Source organism: Oryctolagus cuniculus, chromosome 12, assembly GCF_051225735.1.
Source record: "Oryctolagus cuniculus isolate XC-2025 breed Fujian yellow rabbit chromosome 12, ASM5122573v1, whole genome shotgun sequence".
Classification (NCBI taxonomy): Eukaryota; Metazoa; Chordata; class Mammalia; order Lagomorpha; family Leporidae; genus Oryctolagus; species Oryctolagus cuniculus.
In genome coordinates this window covers 90,968,468-90,992,814 of record NC_142878.1, presented here as the reverse complement: position 1 = coordinate 90,992,814, position 24,347 = coordinate 90,968,468, and the positions used below count along the sequence as shown (strand labels likewise).

At 41.7% G+C, this 24,347-nt stretch overlaps 1 protein-coding gene across 5 annotated transcripts in view; it reads right to left on the bottom strand.

Moving 5' to 3' along the window:
• Nucleotides 1-24,347, bottom strand: part of PIAS1 (protein inhibitor of activated STAT 1) — a 140,947-nt gene that overhangs the window by 93,682 nt on the left and 22,918 nt on the right. For 3 of the 5 annotated variants that reach the window (XR_016218288.1, XM_070054406.2, XM_008268843.5), the window contains one exon: nucleotides 5,436-5,880. The exons of 1 other annotated variant lie outside the window; for it this stretch is intronic. Coding sequence is in view for 3 of the 4 variants with exons in the window: in XM_008268843.5 (XP_008267065.1) it covers nucleotides 5,436-5,880 (445 nt within the window). In the remaining variant the exon portion in view is untranslated. Of the gene's footprint in view, nucleotides 1-5,435; nucleotides 5,881-12,789; nucleotides 12,842-24,347 lie in introns of all 5 variants that reach the window. One more of the 5 variants, XM_089310618.1, reaches the window with a different exon arrangement.

Sequence of the window (24,347 nt, the reverse complement as noted above, 5' to 3'; positions counted from 1 at the left end):
CAGATTCACTGAGAATTAGCTTGCAACAAATACTTGCTGAAACTATAAACTGCCACAAATTAACTTCTGGTGAGATCTTTTTATGATAATAAAAATGTTTTCTTTTATTTTAATTCTATCATAACAATGAGAAATCAGAAATCTATTTACATAGTACCAAGCCACTCTATTCCCTTTTTGTGTGGCTATGTATCACAAAGAATGAATTTATTTATGAAAACTGGTATTAAACTTACACTTTAAGTGTTATTTGTTGCAGGTAGGTTCAATAAAGTCACTGGAACACTGCATTAGTAAATACTGAACCACTGTTACTGGGGAAAACCAGAGTCCTATGAGACTCTGGTCACAATACTCTCATCAACTGATCAAACACACAACTTTAAAGACATTTTATTTAATATATATCGTTGGTTCACTAACACAGAACTCACAGCCAACCACGCTGACTCATGCGTGACTTACCCACTTCCTACGTTAAGCACATCACAGCATTCTTGTACTTACGACCACTAGGCAACACTTTGGCACTACACTTGCTAAACTTTAAACAGCAAAATCACTCCCCACAAAAGCACAAAAACACAAACAAAAAAGTGGCACTACCTAGACCAAACAGAGCATGTGTTTACAGTACGAGAACTGAAAACAAGGAGGCACACTGTCACCTAGTAGGACCACAGATAGGAACTCGGGGAGCAAAGGGTCGAATGTTTTCCAATCCTCACATGTACAAAGTTACATGAGTACTGTTTTTTTTTTAAGCTTTATTTATTTATTTGAAATTCAGAATTACACAGAGAGAGGAGAGGCAGAGAGAGAGAGAGAGAGAGAGAGAGAGAGAGAGAGATAAAGAGAGGTCTTCCATCCAATGGTTCACTCCCTGATTGGCTGCAACAGCCAGAGCTGTACCAATCCAAAGCCAGGAGCTTCTTCTGGGTCTCCCACATGGGTGCAGGGGCCCAAGGACTGGGGCCATCTTCTACTGCATAGCAGACAGCTGGATCGGAAGTGGAGCAGCCAGGTCTCAAACTGGCGCCCATGTGGGATGTCAGCACTTCAGGCCAGGGCATTAACCGGATGCACCAATGAGAATTGTTTCAAAGTTACAAATAAATTTCAGCAAGCCAGCAAATTCACAAGTGCAAAATCAGCAAATAATGAAGACTGACTACACACACAAAAAAGCCCAATTCAATAAATCTCATGGGAAATAGTTTTGTATTTCAATTAGTAAACCTTACAAATGAGATGGTTTATATACATTGGCTATCAGCAATAGGCAAAACTTCAACACTGCTTTAAAGTCAAACAAAGAATCTCATTGAAGTGTTTTTCTGAAGTTCTCAGATGGGGCAGGTGTTTGGTGTTGGGATGCACACAGGCCATATGAAAGTGGTTAGATTTAAGTCCTGGCTCCAGCTCCAATTCTAGCTTCCTGCTAGCATGTACCTTGAGAGACAGCAGGTGGTGGCTCAAGTACTTAGATCCCTGCCACCTGAGGCCGTCCCGTGAGGCTGGGGGTCTGTGGGCCCCTCAGACATGGGCAGAATGTCCTTCCAAGCAGGCTGCCAGCTGTGGGCGGAGAGCCTGTTTCCAGACCTGCGTGCATCTCCCGCGCAGCTTCTTGTGCTGCACGGGTGACCTTGTGGTCTTAAACCACACCTTCTAGTTAGTTGCAATCTTCCACCCAGAGCTAGCAGAGGAGGGAACTGAGCCCCTAAGGAGAATTGGGCTGTCTCCAAGAGATGCCTGCTATCTCCATGAGCTCCAAGCCAATCAGCAAACATATGTGAAACCCCCATCCAACAGGGACCCCCACAGAATGACCCAATGAAAAGACAGTAATGCCTCAAAAACTTCCTGAGAGCGAGAATCCCGATCAAGCATTCAACCGGTATTCTCTCGAACCAGATGCTTTACTGTCACTTGCTAATCAAACCAAAGTTTCACTTCTTTGCAAATTGTCTCCCAGCTTTTTATTTCTACACTAAGCTGCAGGAAAGAACTCATAAAACTCGCTCTGATAACCACCCTCCCCTCTGCAACCTGTAACACCATCATTATGGGACACCAGGTTAAATTCTAGGCTCCTGGCTTCAGCCTGGCCCAGACCCAGCTATTCTGGGCATTTGGGAACTAAAGCCCTGGATGCTGTAGGCATTTGTATAGTGAACCAGTAGATGGACAATCCCTCATCTCTGCCTTTCAAACAGACAAAAATAAATAAATATAAAAAAAGAAAGTTTGTGGGGCCAGTGATGTGGCATAGCAGGTTAAGCCACCACCTGCAGTGCCGGCATCCCATATGGGCACTAGTTCAAGTCCTGGCTGCTCCACTTCTGATCCAGCTCTCTGCTATGGCCTGGGAAAGCAGTACAAGATGGCCTAAGTCCTTAGGCCTCTGCACCCATGTGGGAGACACGGAAGAAGCCCCCAGCTTTGATCAGCGCAGCTCCGGCTGTTGCGGCCAACTGGGGAGTGAACCAGTGGATGGAAGACCTCTCCCACTCTCTGCTTCTCCTCTCTCTGTGTAACTCTGACTTTCAAATAAATAAATAAATCTTAAAAAAAAAAGTTTGTGAAAAAATGGAATTAAAAGATGTTTGTTTAAATTTTTTAAAGCTTTCAGATGAAGCAGAAGACAGAAAAATTATTTAAAATATACTGCCCAATCTTTTAAAAATAATTACTGAGGTAAAATATTATATAAAGATATAAAAAACCGTAGCTTAACAAAATTTCTTAGGAGCTATTTGCTTCCAGCATCTTAGGGGAAAAATCAGATGTATTCCAATTATTACTACATGTTTAAAAACTCCTAAGGATAAAAGTACCCAAAAAGTATTAAAACAATAGATTATAGGATGTAAATTATGGGAGGAGATGTTTTACGGAAGTAGTTAAGAAACTGCTTGGGATATCCACATCCCATATTGGAGGACCTGGGTTACAGTCTAGGCTCCCCTCTCAATTCCAGCTTCCTGCTTTTGTACACTCTGGGAGGTAGATGATGACTCAAGTACTTGAGTCCCTGCTCCCCAAATAAGAGACCTACCAGACAGGAAACCCAGGTTGAGTTCCCAGCTCTTGCCTTCAGCTTGACCCAGCCCTGGCTGTTGGAGGTCTTTAATCAACCACTGAGTAGATCTCAGTCTATTTACAACTCTCTCTCTCTCTCTCTCTCTCTCTCTGCATTTCAAATAAAAATAAATAAAAAAATTTTAAAGACATAAATTATGATTTATAAAGTCAAGCTCCGTGGGGCAGACACTGACAGGGCACAGTAGGTTTAGCCACCCATACCCATATCAGAGTACCAGTTCTGGCCTGGGAGGCAACCCAAGTACTTGGGTTCTTCCCATCCACATAAGAGACTCAGACGGAGTTCCTGACCCTGGCTTGGCCTAGTTGTTGCAGGCGTTTGGGGAGCAAATCAGCAGATGAAGGAATCTCTCTTTCCCTCTCTTTTATCACACTACCTTTCAAATAAAATAAATCTTAAAAAAACTAAAAAGTTAAACTACAATGCTTATGCAGGTTACTGCTTACGCAGTAACAATGAAAAGACAACTATTATAGAAAATGAGAAATGAAAATCAATATATATATATTCAAGGAAAATTCCTTAGTAAGATAAAAATAATCTTAAATTTTGCAAATATTATCCAATACAGCCATAATGCATGTCCAGTTTGCATTTCCTCCTCTGTAACAAAATTTACATACATATGTAACATTATCCAATGAAACTGACACTTCAAATTTACATTAGTAAAAATGAAAACAGTACAACGCAGTAATTAAGATCAGAAGAAATTTTAAAACCTAGGAATCAAAATAGAAGCACCAATACCTTTTCCTTTTAAATTTCAAATATTCACTGCAGCATATTCTTGATAGTGAAAAACCTGAATAATCTTTTAATAAAAGACTCATATAATCTTCAACAAGAAAGAAACTAAACTAAAAGTATACATGCACACATACAGACTAAATACGTAGATAGATAGATAGATAGATAGATATGGCCTTTAATATAAACGGGAGATACATGAGGTAGACAAAATGTTTATATTATTAATGGAAAAAGCCAAGCTATACGATACTACGTATATGATTCCTTCTGGGAAAAAGAATTAACATAATTTGTTTGTATATGCATGCACACTAAGCCACTAACAAGGAAGGAAGTTTGGCAATTTCAAAGTTTACAATGAGCATGTGTAAGTTTTATAAACACACAGTAGGTTCTTAATAAGTATTAAATTTTGTTTGCTTTTATAGCCTTTATAAGAATAAAATAACAAAAATTCATGTTGTTTAAAAATGACTCCTATAACCTTTTAATATTCTGATAAATTCTGTGAAATCTAATTAAAAAACACTTCTCAGTTCAAAGACAGAATTTCAATAAATGTTCTCAAAATGTTCTCTGAAAATTTTCAAAATGTCCCCAACATTCTCTAATCCCTGAAACCAAAATATTAAAATGATTTGTAACAAAGATAGACAAATTTTCTCTATAAAGACCATAGAAAAAATATTTTAGGTTTTGCAGGTACATATGGTCTCTGTTAACATTTTCTTGTTTTTCTTTTATTTTTCAACTCTGTAGGATTTTTGTTGTTGTTGTTGTTGTTGTTTTTAATTCTTAGCTCAGAGCCACAAAAACAGGCTGCAGAGTACACTCAACCTGCCAGCCACTGTTTGCAGACCTCTGATTCATAAAAACAGACCAGCACTTGGAAGTCTGCTTTTCAAAATATACCACACCAAAGACATCAAAGGTCACAAAAAGGTCAGTTTTATTCTACATTAAGTAAATCAAGGTGGTTTTATAGCAATTAAAATTACAACTTGACTAAATTGAATTCTATGTTAGACAAAATAAATTATGAAAAAACAGTATAAGAAATTTCAAGCATTCATAATACACAACCATGATCACACGTGCGCCTGCAAAACACACATGTCCACTTGAAAAAGATGCAGCTGAAATTTGAATACTACACATCAAAGCTCACATCTCCTTTTATGATAATCAAAACCATTCAAGAATTTAAATAATCAAAACTAGCCAGTTATTTGTTTTAGATGTTATCAAATGCTGAAAATTAAGAACTGAATTCAGACTGGTAGTGATTTAGCTTTAATTGTAAAATATTAACCAACAGTCTGAAATGTTACTCTTAAAGTTTATATTCTTGAAAGCTTTTAATAGTTACTGTGTCAGTAACCATGTCTATACCATCTTTTTAAGATGACTTTTCTCTATATTTGATTTTATCTAAATTTGAAAAATCCTTTTCATCTTGATGCTATTACCAAATATAAATTTCATTTCATTCATAATATACTAGGTCAAATTAAACATCTAAAATGAAAATTTTAACCACAAAGGTTAACCAAATAGCATTATATAATAATCTTACCTAGACTGGTGGGTTTTATCAGTTCATCCAGTAAATCATAAAATGGTAATTTTTGAAGTTTTATATCCGGATGGACTGGGTGAAGAGCTGATGTAAGATGTGGGAGTTCCAGTTCGTGTTTAGGTCCCAGAAGAGAAACAGGGAGTAATGGTGATGATGCAGGGTGACCATCGTAAGTGAGCTGTGGAATGGTAGATGGAGACAAAGTTGCTGGCATAGGACTTGAATGTACGTTTGGGATGGATAAGTCCGCAGGCGTCATGATTTTCTGGGGGAACCGCCGCCTGTAGAGTTCTTTAATTTTCATTTGTACGGCAGGACTACAGCCAGCCTTTAGCAAATGCAGGGCTTTTGTAAGAAGTTCGTGTTTGCGTCCGTGCTTGTTTCTCCCAGCGTAGCCCAACAGTACTTGGAGCTCAGAAACTCTAAGGCTCATAACCATTTGCTTGGAGAAAAAAACAAAATGTAAACACATTAGTATTCAATAATATAATTCATAATATTAAACTATACTTTATTGAAACCTTTCCTTATGGTTTACTTAAAGACCAACATATTTACAATCCTAATTATTTCAACTGTATAATATAATCATTTAACTTGAGTAATCAAAAGAATTTAAAATTAATATTCATAGCTCATCGACTTCTACCCAGGGTTATGAAAGACATAAGATAAATATATAACAGGTAGAACCATATCTCATTTCATTCCACTGTTTTGATGAAACTGTCATGTATTTATAAAATACGTTCTGAATCTCCAGAAGGGTGTGCTATGTGGATGGCAAAGATAATAATGTGCCTTCAAGAATAACTTGTTTTCTATGGAAGAACGGTCAAGTGTACATGAGACAAATAAACAGCCCACTTCAAACTCCAGATGTAGTCAGGATATCAATAACATATATACTAAATCTAGAATTTGTAAAATTAAACTACACTTTTTTTTTAAATCACTACGTACCAGATACGACATCTGACATTTTTAATGTGTTGTCACTTAACCTTTACAACTCCATAAAGTGTTATCTTTCCTGCTTTACATATGGCACAGACCTCCTCAAAGAGGTTAAATAACTTACCCAAGGCCACACAGTTAAGTAGCAATCTAGAACTGAAATCCAGGTATGTCTGATTCTAAATCTGAACACATATTACTGACTGTCCCTACAAGGCCAAGCTGACAGTCAAGGAATTCAATCCACATGCCACAATTTGTGAGGCTGTAGTGAAGAAATCTACCTCATTTTGCTTAACCCTGTATTCATAAACTTACTTGCTCACTGTTTTCCTCTACATACTAAGAGGCTACCAATAGGAAATGCCCCATCTATACTAATCTTCCCATTTTAAAGGAATAGAAAATGAAACCCAAAGAGGAGAAATGACTTACCCAAGATCACACAGCTATTAAGAGCAGAATCAGAGACTCCACCATCACTGAAAGTGTTAGGATGGAAAGACATACATACACAAGCTTATCATCAGCTGCCTCCTCAACAGTTGGATTCCCTCATTTCATATCAATACCATACACAAAAAGCTATGCTGTCTCCCTGACTACAGCCACTCACTGTGATGACCCTCTCGTCCCAACCAATCCTCTAGAAATTCTTTGCAGGAGACAAACAATTAAGTTAAAAGTAAAATAGAAGAAAAGTTTATGAAGAGCTTTATAAGCAATACAGCTGGTTAATCACAGAAATGAGAGCCTTTCCTCCCACTTCTCTGGCCTGGAAAATTGTTACCACAAGGTGCAACTTCTGTCAGCCTTTGCCCACTAGGCCCGGAAGAACAAATTCTATTGTTTTTAAGACTTATTTATTCATTTAGCTATTTATTTGAAAAGTAGAGTGACAGGGAGAGAGGGAGAAAGGGAGAGAGGGAGGGAGGAAGAAAGGGAAGGAGGGAGGAAGAAAGGGAGGGAGGGAGGGAGGGGGAGAAGGGGAGAGGGAGGGAGGGAGGGAGGGAGAGGGGGAGAGGGGGAGAGAGAGATCTTCCACTTGGTTCACTCCTCAAATGGCTGCATTAGCCAACACAAGGCCAGGTTGAAGCCAGTAGCCTAGAATTCCATCTGAGACTCCTGAATGGATGGCAAGATACTTGAGCCATCATCTGCTGCTTCCCAGTTATGCAACAGGGAGCTGGAGCAGAAGCAGAGTAGCCAGGACTAGAGACGGCACTCCAGTATGAGGCTGCAAACACTGCAAGTGGTGAGTTAACTCACTGCACTGCAATGTCTGCCCCATCCAGAATCCATTTTTATTGGCCATTTTTTCCTATCTTTATTTTAGCACTTATCCTGCTCCACTTCTGAACCAGCTCTGTGTTATAGCCTGGGAAATCAGCAGAAGATGGCCCAAGAGTCCTTAGGCCCCTGCACCCACATGGGAGACCAGGTAGAAGGTCCAGGCTCCTGGCTTCATATCAGCCTAGCTCTGGCTGTTTCAGCCAACTGGAGAGTGAACCAGCAGACTCCCTCCCTCTGTCCCTCTCTCCCTCCCTACTCCGAACCTCTGTAACTCTACCTTTCCAATAAAAAGGCATAAATCTTTAAAAAATAAAAAGTAAATTCTACTCCAAATCCTCTAAATGTTTCTTTTTGGGTATTTTCAGAGATTATAATTTCTAATTATAATGTCAGCAGGTATCAATTTCTCCCTACTCAACAAATGTCTAAAAGAATACAAAATACTTTTCATTATTTATTTTAAAAGGAATATGGCTTCAAATAGAAATTTTCCATTAATAAATAAGCTTCTGCTTTTAAAGAAGTAACACTGGGTGGTCATTTACTTGGGATACCAACCTCCCACATCATAATGCCTGAGTTCAAGTCCACTCCCTAATTCCAACTTCCTGCTAATGCACACCCTGGGCATCAGTGGGTCACTGTCAAGTAGTTGGGTCCCTGTTCACTTACAATGGAGATCTGGATTGAGTCCCTGGCTCCCAGCCTAGCCCAACCCCAGCTGTTGCAGACATATATGGATTAAAACAGCAGGTAGGGCCGGCACCGCGGCTCTATAGGCTAATCCTCCGCCTGCGGTGCCGGCACACCGGGTTCTAGTCCCGGTCAGGGCGCCGGATTCTGTCCCGGTTGCCCCTCTTCCAGGCCAGCTCTCTGCTGTGGCCCAGGAGTGCAGTGGAGGATGGCCCAAGTACTTGGGCCCTGCACCGCATGGGAGACCAGGATAAGTACCTGGCTCCTGCCATCAGATCAGCGTGGTACGCTGGCTGCGGCGGCCATTGGAGGGTGAACCAACGGCAAAGGAAGACCTTTCTCTCTGTCTCTCTCTCTCACTGTCCACTCTGTCTGTCAAAAACAAACAAACAAACAAACAAACAAAAACAGCAGGTAGAAGATATCTCCACACCCTCTCATCACTTTCAAATAAAAATAGTTAAAATTTCTTAAAAATTAGGCATTGTTATTGAAGCAGCTGTTACATACTTTAAAAAAAAAAAAGATTTATTTATTTGAAAGCCAGAGATACAAAGAGAAAAGGAGGGGAGAGAGAGATCTTCCATCTGCTGGTTCACTCCCCAGATGGCCACAACAGCCAAAGCTGGGCCAAGGCTGAAGCCAGGAGCTTCTTCCGGGTCTCCCACATGGGTGGAAGGGGCCCAAGGACTTGGACCATCTTCTGCTGCTTTCCCAGGTGCATTAAGAGGGAGCTGGATCAAAAGTGGAGCGGTCAGGACCCAAGCCAGCACCTATATGGGTTGCCAGCATTGCAGGCAGAGGCTAAACCGTCTACAGCCCAGCACCAACCCATTACACACTCCTAAGGACTGTAATAAATACACACTATTTTACAAAACTAAAGAAAGGAGGAGGGAGAAACTGAATCATCACTCAACCTAAATAAAAGCTACAGAGAAATATGAATTCTCAATTCACAAGGCAAAGTGTTGACAACAGAAGAAAACTAAGCAAATGCTTCTGAGGTGTTGCAGTGTATCTTAATCTGCCATGCGTTAAAAAATCATCGTTTGTTAGTATTATATCAAAATGAGTATTTACAACTAAAGGATAATATCAACCACTACTACTACTGGCAATTTCATAAGAATCTACTAATTACATCCTCAAATGACACACTTCTCAGAATCCTCAGAGATTAAGAATGCCTGCAAAGCACATGTATTTTTGTGCAAAAGAACTTTCTGTGATGGGCATATTCTTAAAATTACTTTTTAAGGATTTATTTATTTGAAAGACAGAGTTACAGAGAAAGGTCTTCCATCTACTGGCTTACTCTCCAAACAGCTGCAGTGGCTGGAGCTGAGCCAATCTGAAGCCAGGAGCTTCTTTCGGGTCTCCCACGTGGGTGCAGGGGCCCAAGGACTTGGCCCATCTTTTACTGCTTTCCCAGGTACATTAGCAGGGAGCTGGATCAGAAGAGAAGCAGCCAGGACTGGAACCAGCACCCATATGGGATGCCAGCGCTGCAGGCCATGGCTTTTACTTGCTGTGCCACAGTGCCAGTTCCTAAAATTAATTTTTTAAGCAGACAGATACATACACAACTTTAAAAGACTAAGTAGTTTTACAAGAAACATAGCAGTCCCTTGCCCCAACCCCAAATCCCTCATCTCAGAGGCAACCACTTTCAAATCAAGGGCATTTTTCACTACATTCTATGTAGTAGCTCTATACAGATGTTTCTTAATTTTTTAAATTATCTATTTACTTCCATTACAAAAGATAATAGTTTAGTCCATTATATCTCTCCTCCCTCCATCTAACCTACCTAACTTTTAAGTAATTGTGCCAATTATTGATGCTCGCATTTAGATTACCATGGCAGAATATTCACAACTGAGCCAAAGGAACTCCTTTACTCTTTTGTTGTTAACTTTGCTTTTCTCATAGTTAATAACTACACAATTCTCTCATTTGTGTAGTTTTTTGTTTCTACTATTAATTCATCTACAAACTCTGTTAAATGAGTACCTTTCCTCAATATATTCAAATATGAGGATACTTCAAAATGTGTACTGTGAAAAACCTATGCATGGACTTCAAAAATTTTTTGTACCAAAATAACTTATCCCACCTCTCCAAAGTCTTTTTTTTTTTTTTTTTTTTTTTTTTTTTTTGACTGGCAGAGTTAGTGGGAGAGACAGAGAGAAAGGTCTTCCTTCCGCTGGTTCACCCCCCAATGGCTGTTACAGCTGGTGTGCTGCGCCGATCTGAAGCCAGGAGCCAGGTGCTTCCTCCTGGTCTCCTATGTGAGTGCAGGGCCATCCTCCACTGCCTTCCTGGGCCACAGCAGAAAGCTGGACTGGAAGAAGAGCAACCAGGACAGAATCCAGCGCCCCAACCGGGACTAGTAACTGGGGTGCCAGCGCCGCAGGCAGAGGATTAGCCTAGTGAGCCGCGGTGCCGGCCTCCAAAGTCTTTTGAAGTGCCCTCTTCTATCAAGTAAATCTCCTATTTCCTGTAGTCCTCCAGCATGTTCCAATTTGGACTGTTAGTTCCCAGGTCTCATGCAAAATTATGGTCATGGAATTTCCCTTTAACTTATCCCTAGGAATTCCCTTGTCTCTCTTGTATATTAGACCTCCTGGTTCCTTGTGTCACTTCTTCCTCTTTCTTGGCTCTCTTTTTGTAGGGTATTTCCTTCAGTAGCTTTCTGAGAAAGAGAACACAGGAGAAACTTTAATTCTTTGCACTGTCTTCAAGAATCTTCATTTACTGGTACTTAGTAACTGAGTCAGGAGCAGTACAGAATTCGAGGCAGAAAATCATATATTGTCAGAATCTTAAAAGGCTTTCCTCATAGTCTTCTGGTTTCCAGCGTTAGTGTTAAGAAGCCTCGTAGCATGCTGGTCCTTAATCCTCTATAGTCATCTGTATATTCCCTCTCTGGAAACTTGCAGAGCTTCGCTTTGTATGTACTAAAATTTTACAAGGTAGAAGTTTAGCCTGGTGGTTAAGATGCCTGTGTCACATTTGAGAGTGCCTGGGTTCAATGCCCATGCACCCACCCATCCACTCTGTATTCCAGCCTCTTGCTGATGTAGATCCCGAGAGGCAGCAATGATATCTCAAATGTCTGGATTCTTGCCACCCACATGGGAGAGCTGAAGTCCTGCACTGGACCCCCAGCTCCCACCTCCATCCTCTGGCCCGATGCAGGGCCCCTGCAGGCATTTGTGTGTATGAAAGTCACTCTCTCTGTCTCACAAGTAAAAAAAAAAAATTAAAAAATTAAACTTTACAATATTATACCTTAGAGTTTCTTTTTTTTTTGACAGGCAGAGTGGACAGTGAGAGAGAGAGACAGAGAGAAAGGTCTTCCTTTTTGCCGTTGGTTCACCCTCCAATGGCCGCCGTGGCCGGTGCGCTGCAGCCTGCGCACTGCGCTGATCTGATGGCAGGAGCCAGGTACTTATCCTGGTCTCCATATTGGGGTGCAGGGCCCAAGGACTTGGGCCATCCTCCACTGCACTCCCGGGCCACAGCAGAGAGCTGGCCTGGAAGAGGAGCAACCGGAACAGAATCCGGAGCCCCGACTGGGACTAGAACCCGGTGTGCCGGCACCACAAGGCCGAGGATTAGCCTAGGAGGCCGCGTCGCCGGCCATACCTTAGAGTTAAGACTTTTCCCCCTTTCTTTCTTTGTAAAAATTGCAATTGATGGTCCAGCACTATGGTGTAGTAGGCTAAGCCTCTACCTGCAGCGCTGGAATCCCACATGGGTGCTGACTCAAGTCCCAGTTGCTTCTCTTCCTATCCAACTCTCTGGGAAAGCAGTGGAAGATGGCCCAAGTCCTTGGGCCCCTGCACCTCTATGGGAAGACCCAGAAGAAGCTCTTGGCTCCTGGCTTCGGATTGGCCCAGCTCCAGTCGTTGTGGCCATCTGAGCAGTGAGCCAGCAGATGGAAGACCCTCTCTGTCACTCTGCCTCTCAAATAAAAAGTCTTTTTTAAAAAATTGCAATTAATAAGCCTTTTAATGGAGAGATGCATGTCCTTCACTGCTAGAAAATGTTCTATTCTTTTCCTTATATGCCTAATTTTATAATACTGGACTGGTCCTCTATCTTTATTTTCTCTTCTCTTGGAGAACACAATTAAATTGAGTGTTGACACTGTTTTCTTCCACTTTGTGCATTGTTTTGGTAACCTCCGAGCTCTCTTTGTTATTTGCTCTGATCTCTGTCTTTCATATTTGAAGCTTTTCTTAAATAAGTGGAAATCCCTGGTTATTCATTCAGATTTAAAAGTAAGATGACAATTATATCTATGTGAACAGAGTAGTGTATTTCATTCCAAAATGATTAAGTAGAAAACGCAATTTTAGCTGAATTCCTTTTTGTTCACTTTCATCTCATCACTTACGATGGAGAATTCAACCTCCCGCTCTGGTGATACAAGGTTGGCTGCCAGTGTTCTGGAGGTAGGGAGACCAGAAAAGAATAGGGCGAGAAGAGGGAGATGCATACGATTCAATAAGAAGACATTTCACTTAGTCCCCTCTTCACAAATATAAAACTTCCCAAAAATATCACATATACATGTAAGTGAACACCATCCCCACTACACAGAACCAGGGACCATATTCTAAGAAAGATAAATACACATAATATTCAAACAATATCAACAAGCAAAGTACTTTTTGTAATTAAATAAGCCGCCAGTTTCATTGTCTCACTAGCCACGAGCTTACATTATTAATGGTCGCATCTAAATTGTGAATAAGAATTAGGTACGGCCTGCACCATGGCTCAATAGGCTAATCCTCCGCCTAGTGGCACAGGCACACCGGGTTCTAGCCCCGGTCAGGGCGTCGGATTCTGTCCCGGTTGCCCCTCTTCCAGGCCAGCTCTCTGCTGTGGCCCAGGAGTGCAGTGGAGGATGGCCCAAGTACTTGGGCCCTGCACCCCATGGGAGACCAGGAGAAGCACCTGGCTCCTGCCATCGGATCAGCGTGGTGCGCCAGCCGCGGCGGCCATTGGAGGGTGAACCAACGGCAAAGGAAGACCTTTCTCTCTGTCTCTCTCTCTCACTGTCACTCTGCCTGTAAAAATAAATAAAATAAATAAAATATTAAAAAAAGAATTAGGTACTTCCTGTTGAACAATACAGTTATTATTATTCACAAATTCCATTGCAGTTTTATAGGATTAGTCATTAAACAAATTCTATATTGAGCCTTTACCTGATATTAATTGTAAGTCAAAATGAATTTTAAAGATAGACAAAATAAGCATTTAATAATGTCTTAAGGTATTTAAAAAAAAAAATGAAGGAGCTGGCACTGTGACATAGTAGGTCAGGCCTCCATTGGCAGTGCTGGCATCCTACATGGGAGCCGATTCAAATCCCAGCTGCTCCACTTCCCATCCAGCTCCCTGCTAATGGCCTGGGAAAGCAGCAGAAGATGGCCAAAGTACTTGGGCCCCTCCTCATGTAGGAGACCCAGAAGAAGCTCCTGGCTTCAGATCAGCTCAGCTCCAGCCGTTGCAGCCACTTGGGGAGTGAACCAGTGGACAGAAGACCTCCCTCTCTCTGTCTGTAAGTCTGCCTCTCAAATAAATAAATAAATAAATCCTTAAAAAGATAAATTACGCCTTAAGGGGCCAGTGTTGTGGCACAGCAGGTTAAGCTGCCACCTGTAATGCCAGCATCCCACATGAGCAACAGTTCAAGTCTCAGCTGCTCTACTTGCAATATAGCTCCCTGATAATGTGCCTGGGAAGGCATGAAATGGAGTTCCAGGCTCCTGATGTCAGCCTGGCCCAGCCCTGGTGGATGCAGCCTTTTTAAAGTAAACCAGCAGATGGAATACAGATCTAACTCTGCCTTTCAAATAAATAAATAAGTCTTTAAAAACAATAATAATAATGCTTTAACATTTTACTGTTTCTATCCTAAAAAGCAAAAGAATAAAAAATGACAACTACTTATATTAAATCCTGTACAACAAAGGTATTTTATTTACTGCTTTCAAAGTTAGATGCTTCATCAATGAGACTGACTTTTGTTTCATTACCAATCCTTCTGATTAAAAATTGTTAATAAGCAGATGCCAGATTAGTAGTTTGCCAGCAATGTGTTGTTCAACCAGAAAACCTAGTCAGACAGTTTCTATTCCAAGCAGCAAATCAGGTTAGTTGCATACTTCTCCATAATCTTGATCCACCCAATTTCTCATCTTTTATTTATTTCTCAATGTAAGATAACTAGAAAATGAATGTAACATCTACTCCTCGAAGTTGGTCTCTATTCCAACTCTATTTCATTATATTCATTGCACTGAGTACCCAGAACAGGACAACACTGTTAATTATACAGATGGAGATTTCCTTTTACGCAAACTATAAACTTAACATTGTTGAAATGGTATACAATGGCTTCCATTTTCAATAGATAATTTCAACACCATCCCTTATGTAGTACCACATTTTATGAAACATAGGGGTATGTGCTTCAAAGAACTCTTTCTAGATGATAGCTTGAATACTGAAAAAATAACAAATCCAACTCAGAATGTTTTAAACTTTGATTAAATATTTTTCCTAATAAGAAATAGTTCTGCTCAATTTTAAAATTTGGAGGTTAAAATTCTGAAACACTGCCAAACTCCTTAGGCAGAGACAGGAAAATAATGGCTCTTATTTAAGTAAAAAGCTGCTCTGAACACAGATGTTCAATAAATGCTTTTTGGATCAATGCACAGGTCCTGTGTGAGTAGGAATAATGAACACAGAGACAAGCTAGTCTTCAGACACATGTAATCATCATATTAGCTGTCAAAAGTTATTGAACATCTACTATATGCCTGGTACACACAATGTAATATGGTACTTGAATATACAGGATTTAGATTCTGTTTTTGATTTGACTGCTAATTCACCAAATCACAATCTTAGAGAGTTTGCTTCCATAAGTAAGGCATTAACTACTGTTTTTTTTTTTTCTCCCCAGAAATAACTACAGGTTTTAAAGAGCTCCTCTAAAATTTCAAAATTCTATAATGTATAATTCCATTACATGAAATTTTTCTTCTCATTCTTCTACTGTTCTATAATTGAGGAAATACAACCCATTTAGTCAGTGAAGTCTTTCTATACTAGGAATGTTTTTCATTATCAAGTGTCATTCCCATGAGTTGATAAAACCAAATATATATTTAAATGCTTATAATGTATCCATAACATACCAATTATAGTGACCTTGATAATCATACTTAACTCTCACATGAACCCATAAGACAGATTTACTCCCGCTGTATGAATAAGAAAACTGAATTACCAGCCAACAGGATAGATCAAACAAGAAACGACTTAAGAAATAAGACTTCAAAGGGCCAGCACTGTGACACAGCAGATTAAGGTGCCAATTACAACACAGGCATCCCTTCTGGGCACAGATTCAAGTCCTAGCTGCTCCACTTCTGAGCCAGCTCCCTGCTAACGCTCCTTGGAAAGCAAAGGAGGATGGCCCAAAGACTCGGAGGAAGCTCCTGGCTCCCAACTTCAGCGTGGCACAGCCCTGGCTGTTAGAACCTTTTGGAGAGTGAACCAGCGAATGGAACACCTCTCTCTCTGTAACTCTGCCTCTCAAATAATTAAGCAAGTAAGTAAATAAATCTTAAAAAAAAAAAAAAAAAAAAAAGAAAGAAAGAAAGAGAAGATGACTTCCAACCTAAAGATGGGCAGCAAACAAAATTTTATATACGTTCAAGGTAGAAACAACTGACAGTGGAAATAGAGATGACAGAATCAGAAACTACTGTAAAAGAACAATTGCAGGTCATGGTCAATATTACAACAAGTGAGTCTTTTAAAAAATCAGTACTGGGGCCGGTGCTGTGGTGTAGTGGGTAAATCCGCCGCCTGTAGTTCCAGCATCCCACATGGGCGCCGGTTCGAGACTCTGCTGCTCCACTTCCGATCCAGCTGTCTGCTATGGCCTGGGAAAGCAGTAGAAGATGGCTCCTGGCTCCTGGCTTCAAATGGGCACAGCTCCAGCCATTGCGGCCCATTGGGGAGTAAACAAGCTGATGGAAGACATCTCTCTTTCTCTGGCTCTCTTCCTCTCTCTCCGTAACTCTGATTTTCAAGTAAATAAATAAATCTTTAAAAAAAAAAACCACAATACTCTGGGGACCAACACTGTGACACAGTGGGTTAAAGCCCTGGCCTGCAGTGCTGGCATCCCATATGGGTGTGGATTTCAGTGTCAGCTGCTCCACTTTCAATCCAGGTCCCTGCTAATGCATTTGGGAAAGCAGCAGAAGATGGCCTTGGGACCCTCACCCAAGTGGGAAACCCAGAAGAAGCTCTTGGTTCCTGATTTTGGATCTGCTCAGTTCCAGCCATTGCGGTCTTCTGGGGCGCGAACCAACAGACCTCTTTCTCCATGTCTCTACCTCTCTCTCTGTAATTCTATCTTTCAAATAACTAAAATAAATCTTTAAAAAAATTACTCTGAACTTTAAGAAATTTTAAGTGTATTCAATTCTAAAAGACTGAATATTATTTCCTAACTCCCTCCAAACAAAACACTGTAATTGCAACTGGAGAGCTCATCTCATGTAAGTTTCAGGTAGGACAAGAAGTAAAAGAAACAATATACCCTACTTGACAGAAAGCTGAGAAGCCTAGAAATAGGAAGAGCTATGTATTAACAAAAATAAATAAAAAAACAAATGCATTATATAACGAAACAGAGTCTTGAAAGTATAGACTTTAGTCCCAGAACACAGTTTAAGGAAAAGCCCTGGACGGACAGTAAAGAGAACTACTTCAGAGTAACAAGTGTAACTGCAAGCTGCAAGTAGTGGAACTCAGACTCAAGTCATATGTCAAAGTCCACACAGTAATATGGAGTACTAGCAACTGCAGATATTACTAGATGATTCTAAAATATGATGTTTTTTGGAAGTGGCATGTCGCTCCCCCTCTTCATGGAGGAACGACACTAAACCCTGCCTAGGTTTCCTATCCGAGTCACGGCACCATTATGTCGCTCCCCCTCTTCATGGAGGAACGACACTAAACCCTGCCTAGGTTTCCTATCCGAGTCACGGCACCATTATGTCGCTCCCCCTCTTCATGGAGGAACGACACTAAACCCTGCCTAGGCTTCATATCCGAGTCACGGCACCATTATGTCGCTCCCCCTCTTCGTGGAGGAACGACACAGGACCCTGCCTAGGTTTCTTATCCGAGTCAGGACACCATTTGCTGCTCCTCCGCACGCGGAGGAGCCGCACCGGACCGGACGCTTGTTGTTCCCCTTTTTTACAAGTCTTTTCTACAGTAAAGTAAGAATAAGTAAACAGAGAACTCCCAAAGCAAGAATGAGTAGAGAGAAATGAGAAAGAACGAAGCAAAACTTCCCGGCGAACTCTCCAACGCACTCTCCAACCCACACCACCATGCCGTCTCTCTCCTCCTATATAGTCCTCTCCACCAATCCGTGCTCTGCTACCCACACGCTGAGCACGCTGCTCTCCTCCAATCAGGAGCAGGTCCTGCTGTTTATTGGTTGAACTGGAGGCAGCTGTGTAGAAGCTGTTTCCTCCTCTCCCAGCGCCATATTGTGGGAGAGCAGATGCATAAAATAAGTCTTAATTCGAGTAACTTAGTCTAGTCTGAGTTGCTCCCCACAGTGGCAGAAAAATAGGATAACATAAAATACAACTTTAAAGATTTTCCTGTCCAACCCTTCATCTAATAAATGCAGTTTTACTCTACTTCTTTAAATTTTTATCTATTTTATTTGAGAGAGAATTTCCATCAGCTGGTTCACTCCCCAAAAGCCCTCGATGACCAGGGCTGGGCCATTCCTAATCTGAGAGGCAGAAATTCCATCCAGGTCTCCAACATGAGTGACAAGGACCCAAGTACTTGAGCTATCATCACCTGTGGTCTCTCAGGGGACATGTACATTAGCAGGAAGCAAGAGCAGATCCCAGTCTCAAACCCAGGCACTCTGTTACTAGATGCAGGCATCCTAAGCAGTGCCTTAACCACTAGGCCAAATGCTCATCCCTTACTGTTTCTGGATTGATGGTCTCCCAGCCTCTGTTAAATACTACCAAGAGTTCACATCTTTTACAGCAGCTCACTTACGAGAAAAGCTCTATGAATCAACACTGTCATAACTTCCTTCCACCTAGTGGTTCTAATAGTTCATTTTCATGACACATCAAAGTCCATTCTTAAACTTTATTAAGAGGGCTCTTTCCCTTCAATTAGCTAGACCTCTTCCCACTTGTGAACACTGTTCTCTAAGCATTCTGCATTCAGTACTCAGGAATAAATGAAATAATACATTTATAGTCAGATTACTTTCAAACACAAAAAAAGCAGCAGTTATTATTATCCTTACTATGAACATTATTTCTACCAATGTAACCTACTAAACTGTTCAAATTTTAGGTTTGTTTGCAAGGCAGAAAGTGTGATGTGTTTTACTTTTTTTGCTTCAGCAGTGGGGCTGGAGGACTGCCTGTACATTCACCTTGCGCTCATATTAAGAATGAAATTAACTGAAATCTTTACTGGATCTCTTTCACATGAATTTACTATTATTAAGTTTGGCCACTTCATCTTCTAAGGCAATTTTTTTTCAAATTTAAAAGCAGAACTTTGTATTTAATACTATTAAACTTTCTGAGTTCATCATTCTAGCCTTTCAAAAAAACCCTTTTGAAAAACTGTGTCTGCTGATGCTGTGGCACAATGGGTTAAGCAGCAGTCTGCAGTACTGGCATCCCATATGGGCACTGGTTCGGGTTCTGGATGTTCCACTTCCGATCCAGCTCCCTGCTTAGGGCCTGGGAAAGCAATGAAAGATGGCCCCAGTCTACACACACATGGCAGACTCGGATGAAGCTCCTGGCTACTGGTTTCTGCCTGGTCCAACCCCAGCCATTGTGGCCACCTGAGGAATGAAATGAACCAGCAGATGGAAGATAGTCTCTCAGCCTCTCTCTCTCTCTCTCTCTCTCTCACCCCCCCCCCCACAGTAGCCGTGCCTTTCAAATAAATAAAAGTTTAAAAAAAGAAAAGGAAAATTCAACATTCTCTAGTTTTTAACCACACCTTCCCTTCTCAAATCATATACATCGAAGAGTCCAAGAAATACAGTAGGAAGAAATGTTTTGTTAACATTGTGCAAATGTACTTGTTTACAACTCTAATTTATTATTATCAGTATCCTCATCTCCCTTCACCAAAAAATAAAATTAATTAATTAATAAAAAATAATGAGACCTTCAAGTTTCCAAGAGTTTCATTCTCTGCCTGTTGTCTAGGGAAATTATTTAAAGAACCCTCTTCACTCTTAAAAGTGTCTCTGTTTGAATAATAAATTATACAGTCACCTTAGAATTAACACAGGAATGACAAAATACATTATAAAACACGTGAGCTACCATTACCAAATGTCATTAGCCTGGCTATGTCATTGCATTCAGCCAAAATGCGATAGAGATAATGATCATCTTGATCCCTTTTCTCAAATTTCTTAAAGAATTCTCCTCTAGCAATCTTAAATATATTTTCAGAATACTCTGGACTGGGGCCAGTGCTGTGGCGTAGTGGGTAAAGCTGCCACCTGCAGTGACAGCATCTCATATGGATGCTGGTTCAAGTCCTGGCTGCTCCACTTCTAATCCAGCTCTCTGCTATGGCCTGGGAAGGCAGTAGAAGATGGCCCAAGTCCTTTGGCCCCTGCGTCAGTGTGGGAGACCTGGAAGAAGCTCCTGGTTCCTTGCTTCGGATCCGCGCAGCTCTGGCAGCTGTGGCCAAATGAGGAGTGAACTAGTGGATGGAAAATTCTCTCTCTCTCTCTGCCTCTCCTTCTCTCTCTGTATAACTCTGGCTTTCAAATAAATAAATAAATCTCTAAAAAATACTCTGGATTACTGAACTCATGAACCAGATAGATTTGAACAGCAAATGATATAAATGCATAATTTAAAATAATCTGTTCTAATTATAAGGAAAGGAAAACTCTTGAAAACACTAAAAAGCCCATGGAAGATATGTTGTTAAGTTTTCAAAGACATTTTTAAACATTATTCCAGGCCTTATCTGTGAGTTCTTCAGAATTCTTTTTTTAAAGATTCACTTTTTAAAAAAAGATTCATTTATTTATTTGAAAGTCAGAGTTACAGAGAGAGGTAGAGACAGAGAGAGGTCTTCCATCCGCTGGTTCACTCCCCAGTTAGCCACAACAGACGGAGCTGCGCTGATCCAAAGCCAGGAGACAGGAGTTTCTTCCGGGTCTCCCACATGGGTGCAGGGGTCCAAGGACTTGGGCCATCTTTTACTGCTTTCCCAGGCCACAGCAGACAACTGGATTGGAAGTGGAGCAGCTAGGACTCGAACCGGCACCCAAGTGAGATGCTGGCACTGCAGGTAGTGGCTTTACCAAATATGTCACAGCACTGGCCCCAAAGATTAATTTCTTTGAAAGACAGAGTTAAAGAGAGGAGACAGAGAGAGAGATTAATCTTCTATCCACTGATTCACTGGCCACAGCAGCCAAGAATGAGCCAGGCAAAGGCCAGAAGCCAGGAGCCTCATCTGGGTTTCCCATGTGAGTGGCAGGTGCCCACGCACTCGGGACATTTTCTGCTTTCCTAGGCACAACAGCAGGAAATTGGATCAGAAATGGAGTGGCTAGGACTTAAACGAGCACCCACAAGGGATGTCAGCATTGCAGATGGCGGCTTAACCTGCTATGCCACAACACCAGCCCCTTCCATCAGAATTTTTAATTAAAGACTTTTTTTTATTTGAAAGGCAGAGTTACAAAGGGAGAGAGGGAGAAATACAGAGAGGGAGATCCTCCATCTGCTGGTTCACTCCCCAAATGGCCATAACGGCCAGGGCTGAGAAAGCAGAAGACAGCCCAAGTGCTTGGGCCCCTGCACCCACATAGGAGACCCAGAAGAAGAACTGAGCTCCTGACTTCAGTCTCGCCCAGCCACGGCCATAGTGGCTATTCGGGGGAGTGAACCAGCAGATGAAGATACCTCTCTCTCCCCCTCCTCTAACTCTGCCTTTCAAATAAATAAATAAATCTTTAAAAGAAATAAATAAAAGAAATATGATTAAGCTATAAGGGCAAACCACACATTTTATCTATTTTTTTCATTTGAAAAAGCAGAGAAACAGACATCATCCATGCATCCCAACAGCTGGGGCTGGGCCTGGAGAACCCATTCCAGGTCTCAGGAGCAGAAGGTAGGAATCCAAGCCCTTGAGCCATGACCTGCTGCCTCTCAGGGTGCACATTAGCCAAAAGGCAGAATTGGAAGAGGAGACAGGACATGAACCCACACATTCAGATATGGGATGCAGGTATTCCCAAGCAATGCCTTAACTACTGTATCAAATGCCCACCCCACATATGTAATTTCTTATTTTCTACTAGACACATTTTAAAAAGAAAAAAAGCAGCCAAAATTAAATATATTCTAACTAACAAAGGCCAACTATTATCACATCAACATGTAACCAATATAAAACAATTCATGTGATATATCCATTCTTTTTTTCATACTATATTTTCAAAGCCCATCATCTTACACTTGGAGCAAACCTCAGTTAGCACTTGCCGTATTTCAAGTACTCGATAGCCACTTATAGGTAGCAAACATAGTACTGAAAAGTGTACTCTGGAACATCCCTGTAAATCATGCAACTTTTAGCACCTCCCACAGTCATCCAGGGTCTAACTTACTAACACCTCAGCATCACTCTCCACATGGCCACACCCTGGATTTTCCCATCAGAACCTATAACACCTCGAAAACCACTAAGGGGCCAGCATTGTGGTGTAGCAGTAAAGACACCACCCGCAGTGCCAGCATCCCATATAGACACTAGTTTGAGTCCTGGCTGCTCTACTTCTGATCCAGTTCCATACTAATGCACCTGGGAAGGCAGAGATGGCCCAAGTCCTGGGGCCCCTGCACATACATGAGAGACCCAGAAGTTGTTTCTGGCTCCTGGCTTCAGATAAGCACAGCCCCAGACGTTGCAGTCATCAGGGAAGTGAACCAGTGGACAGAAGACCTCTCTCTCTGACTCTGCCTCTCTGTAACTCTGCCTTTCAAACAAATAAAGAAAATCCACTAATGCAAACACTCCATTTTCCAACTTTTAGTCTCACTTGTTTCACTGCAAGAATTCAATTTCACGAAGGTCTCCAATACACCAAAGCTTTCACAGTCTATCCATCAGTTTCCTTGAGGTCCACGTTTAGTTAGATTCCAAAGTCCATCAGTAAACACTCATTTGCAAAATTCTTTGCTTGCCCTACGTCTAACATATTCAACAGGTTCCCTATTTGCAGGAGAAAATGCATGCACTCAGAAGAGCAGACATTACTATATCATCTCGATGTGGGGAGGGGGGAACATCCCACTAAACATTTTTTTTTCCTGCCAGGCAGAGTTAGACAATGAGAGAGACATAGAGAAAGGTCTTCCTTCCGTTGGTTCATTCCCCTAATGGCCGCTACAGCCGGCGCTGCGCCGATCCGAAGCCAGGAGCCAGGTACTTCCTCCCAGTCTTCATGCAGGTGCAGGGACCCAAGCACTTGGGCCATCCTCCACTGCCCTCCAGGGACACAGCAGAGAGCTGGACTGGAAGAGGAGCAACCGGGACAGAATCCGGCGCCCCAACCAGGACTAGTACCCGGGGTGCCAGCGCCGCAGGTGGAGGATTAGCCTAGTGAGCCACGGCGTCGGCCCCATTAAACATTTTTGCAATCAAGCTTCTCACAAACTATTTCATATCTTTTCCTTGGTATTCCCACATCTTCCTCCACAAATCACCTTTAAGAAGCATACATAAAATAAATGACTATTCTTTTTTCTTTCACAATGCACTGATATTTTTAAAAACTTTGAAAATAAAATAATTGTTGCTAGTTTTAAAAGCATAGGCTCTTGCCGGCGCCGCGGCTCAATAGGCTATTCCTCCGCCTGCGGCACCAGTACACCGGGTTCTAGTCCCAGTCGGGGCGCCAGATTCTGTCCCGGTTACCCCTCTTCCAGGCCAGCTCTCTGCTGTGGCCTGGGAGTGCAGTGGAGGATGGCCCAAGCACTTGGGCCCCGCACCCCATGGGAAACCAGGAAAAGCACCCGGCTCCTGCCTTCAGATCAACGCAGTACACCGGCCACAGCGCACCGGCCCTGGCGGCCGTTGGAGGGTGAACCAACGGCAAAGGAAGACCTTTCTCTCTGTCTCTCTCTCTCACTGTCCACTTATAAAGAGCATATGCTCTTTATAAAAATTCGGATATAGAAAGGTGTAAGAACCTAAAATATTTTTCATATTATAGTAGTACTAGAATGTAAGTTTCATTCCAGCCAAGACTTTTATCTATTTCATAAGCAACTAACTATTGAGCATATAACAGAGTATCTGGCACATAAGTCAGCAATCACTAGTGGAATGAATAATAATCTTGCTCCAAGAAAAATAGGAAAGATCAAACTCAGGGCCAGTGTCGTGGCACAGCAGGTAAATGGCCACCTGTAATGCTGGCATCCTATTTGGGCACCAGTTTTGAGTCCCAGCTATTCCACAACCGATCCAAATCCCTGCTAATGCACCTGGGAGAGCAAAGGAAAATGGCCCAAGTGCTTGGGTCCCTGCCACCCACATGGGAGACCCGGAAGAAGCTCCTGGTTTTTGCTCCTGACTTCCGATCAGCCCCACTCTAGCCATTGGGGCCATTTGGGGAGTGAACCAGGGAATGGAAGATCTTTCTCTCCCTGTGTGTGTGTGTGTGTGTGTGTGTCTTCCTCTCTAACTCTACCTTTCAAATAAATAAATCTTAAAAATAAAAAGATAAGTCAAAAGGAAGAAAAAGAGGAAAATATGCTTATTTGTTAGTACAGAATGCCTATACGCCAGTAA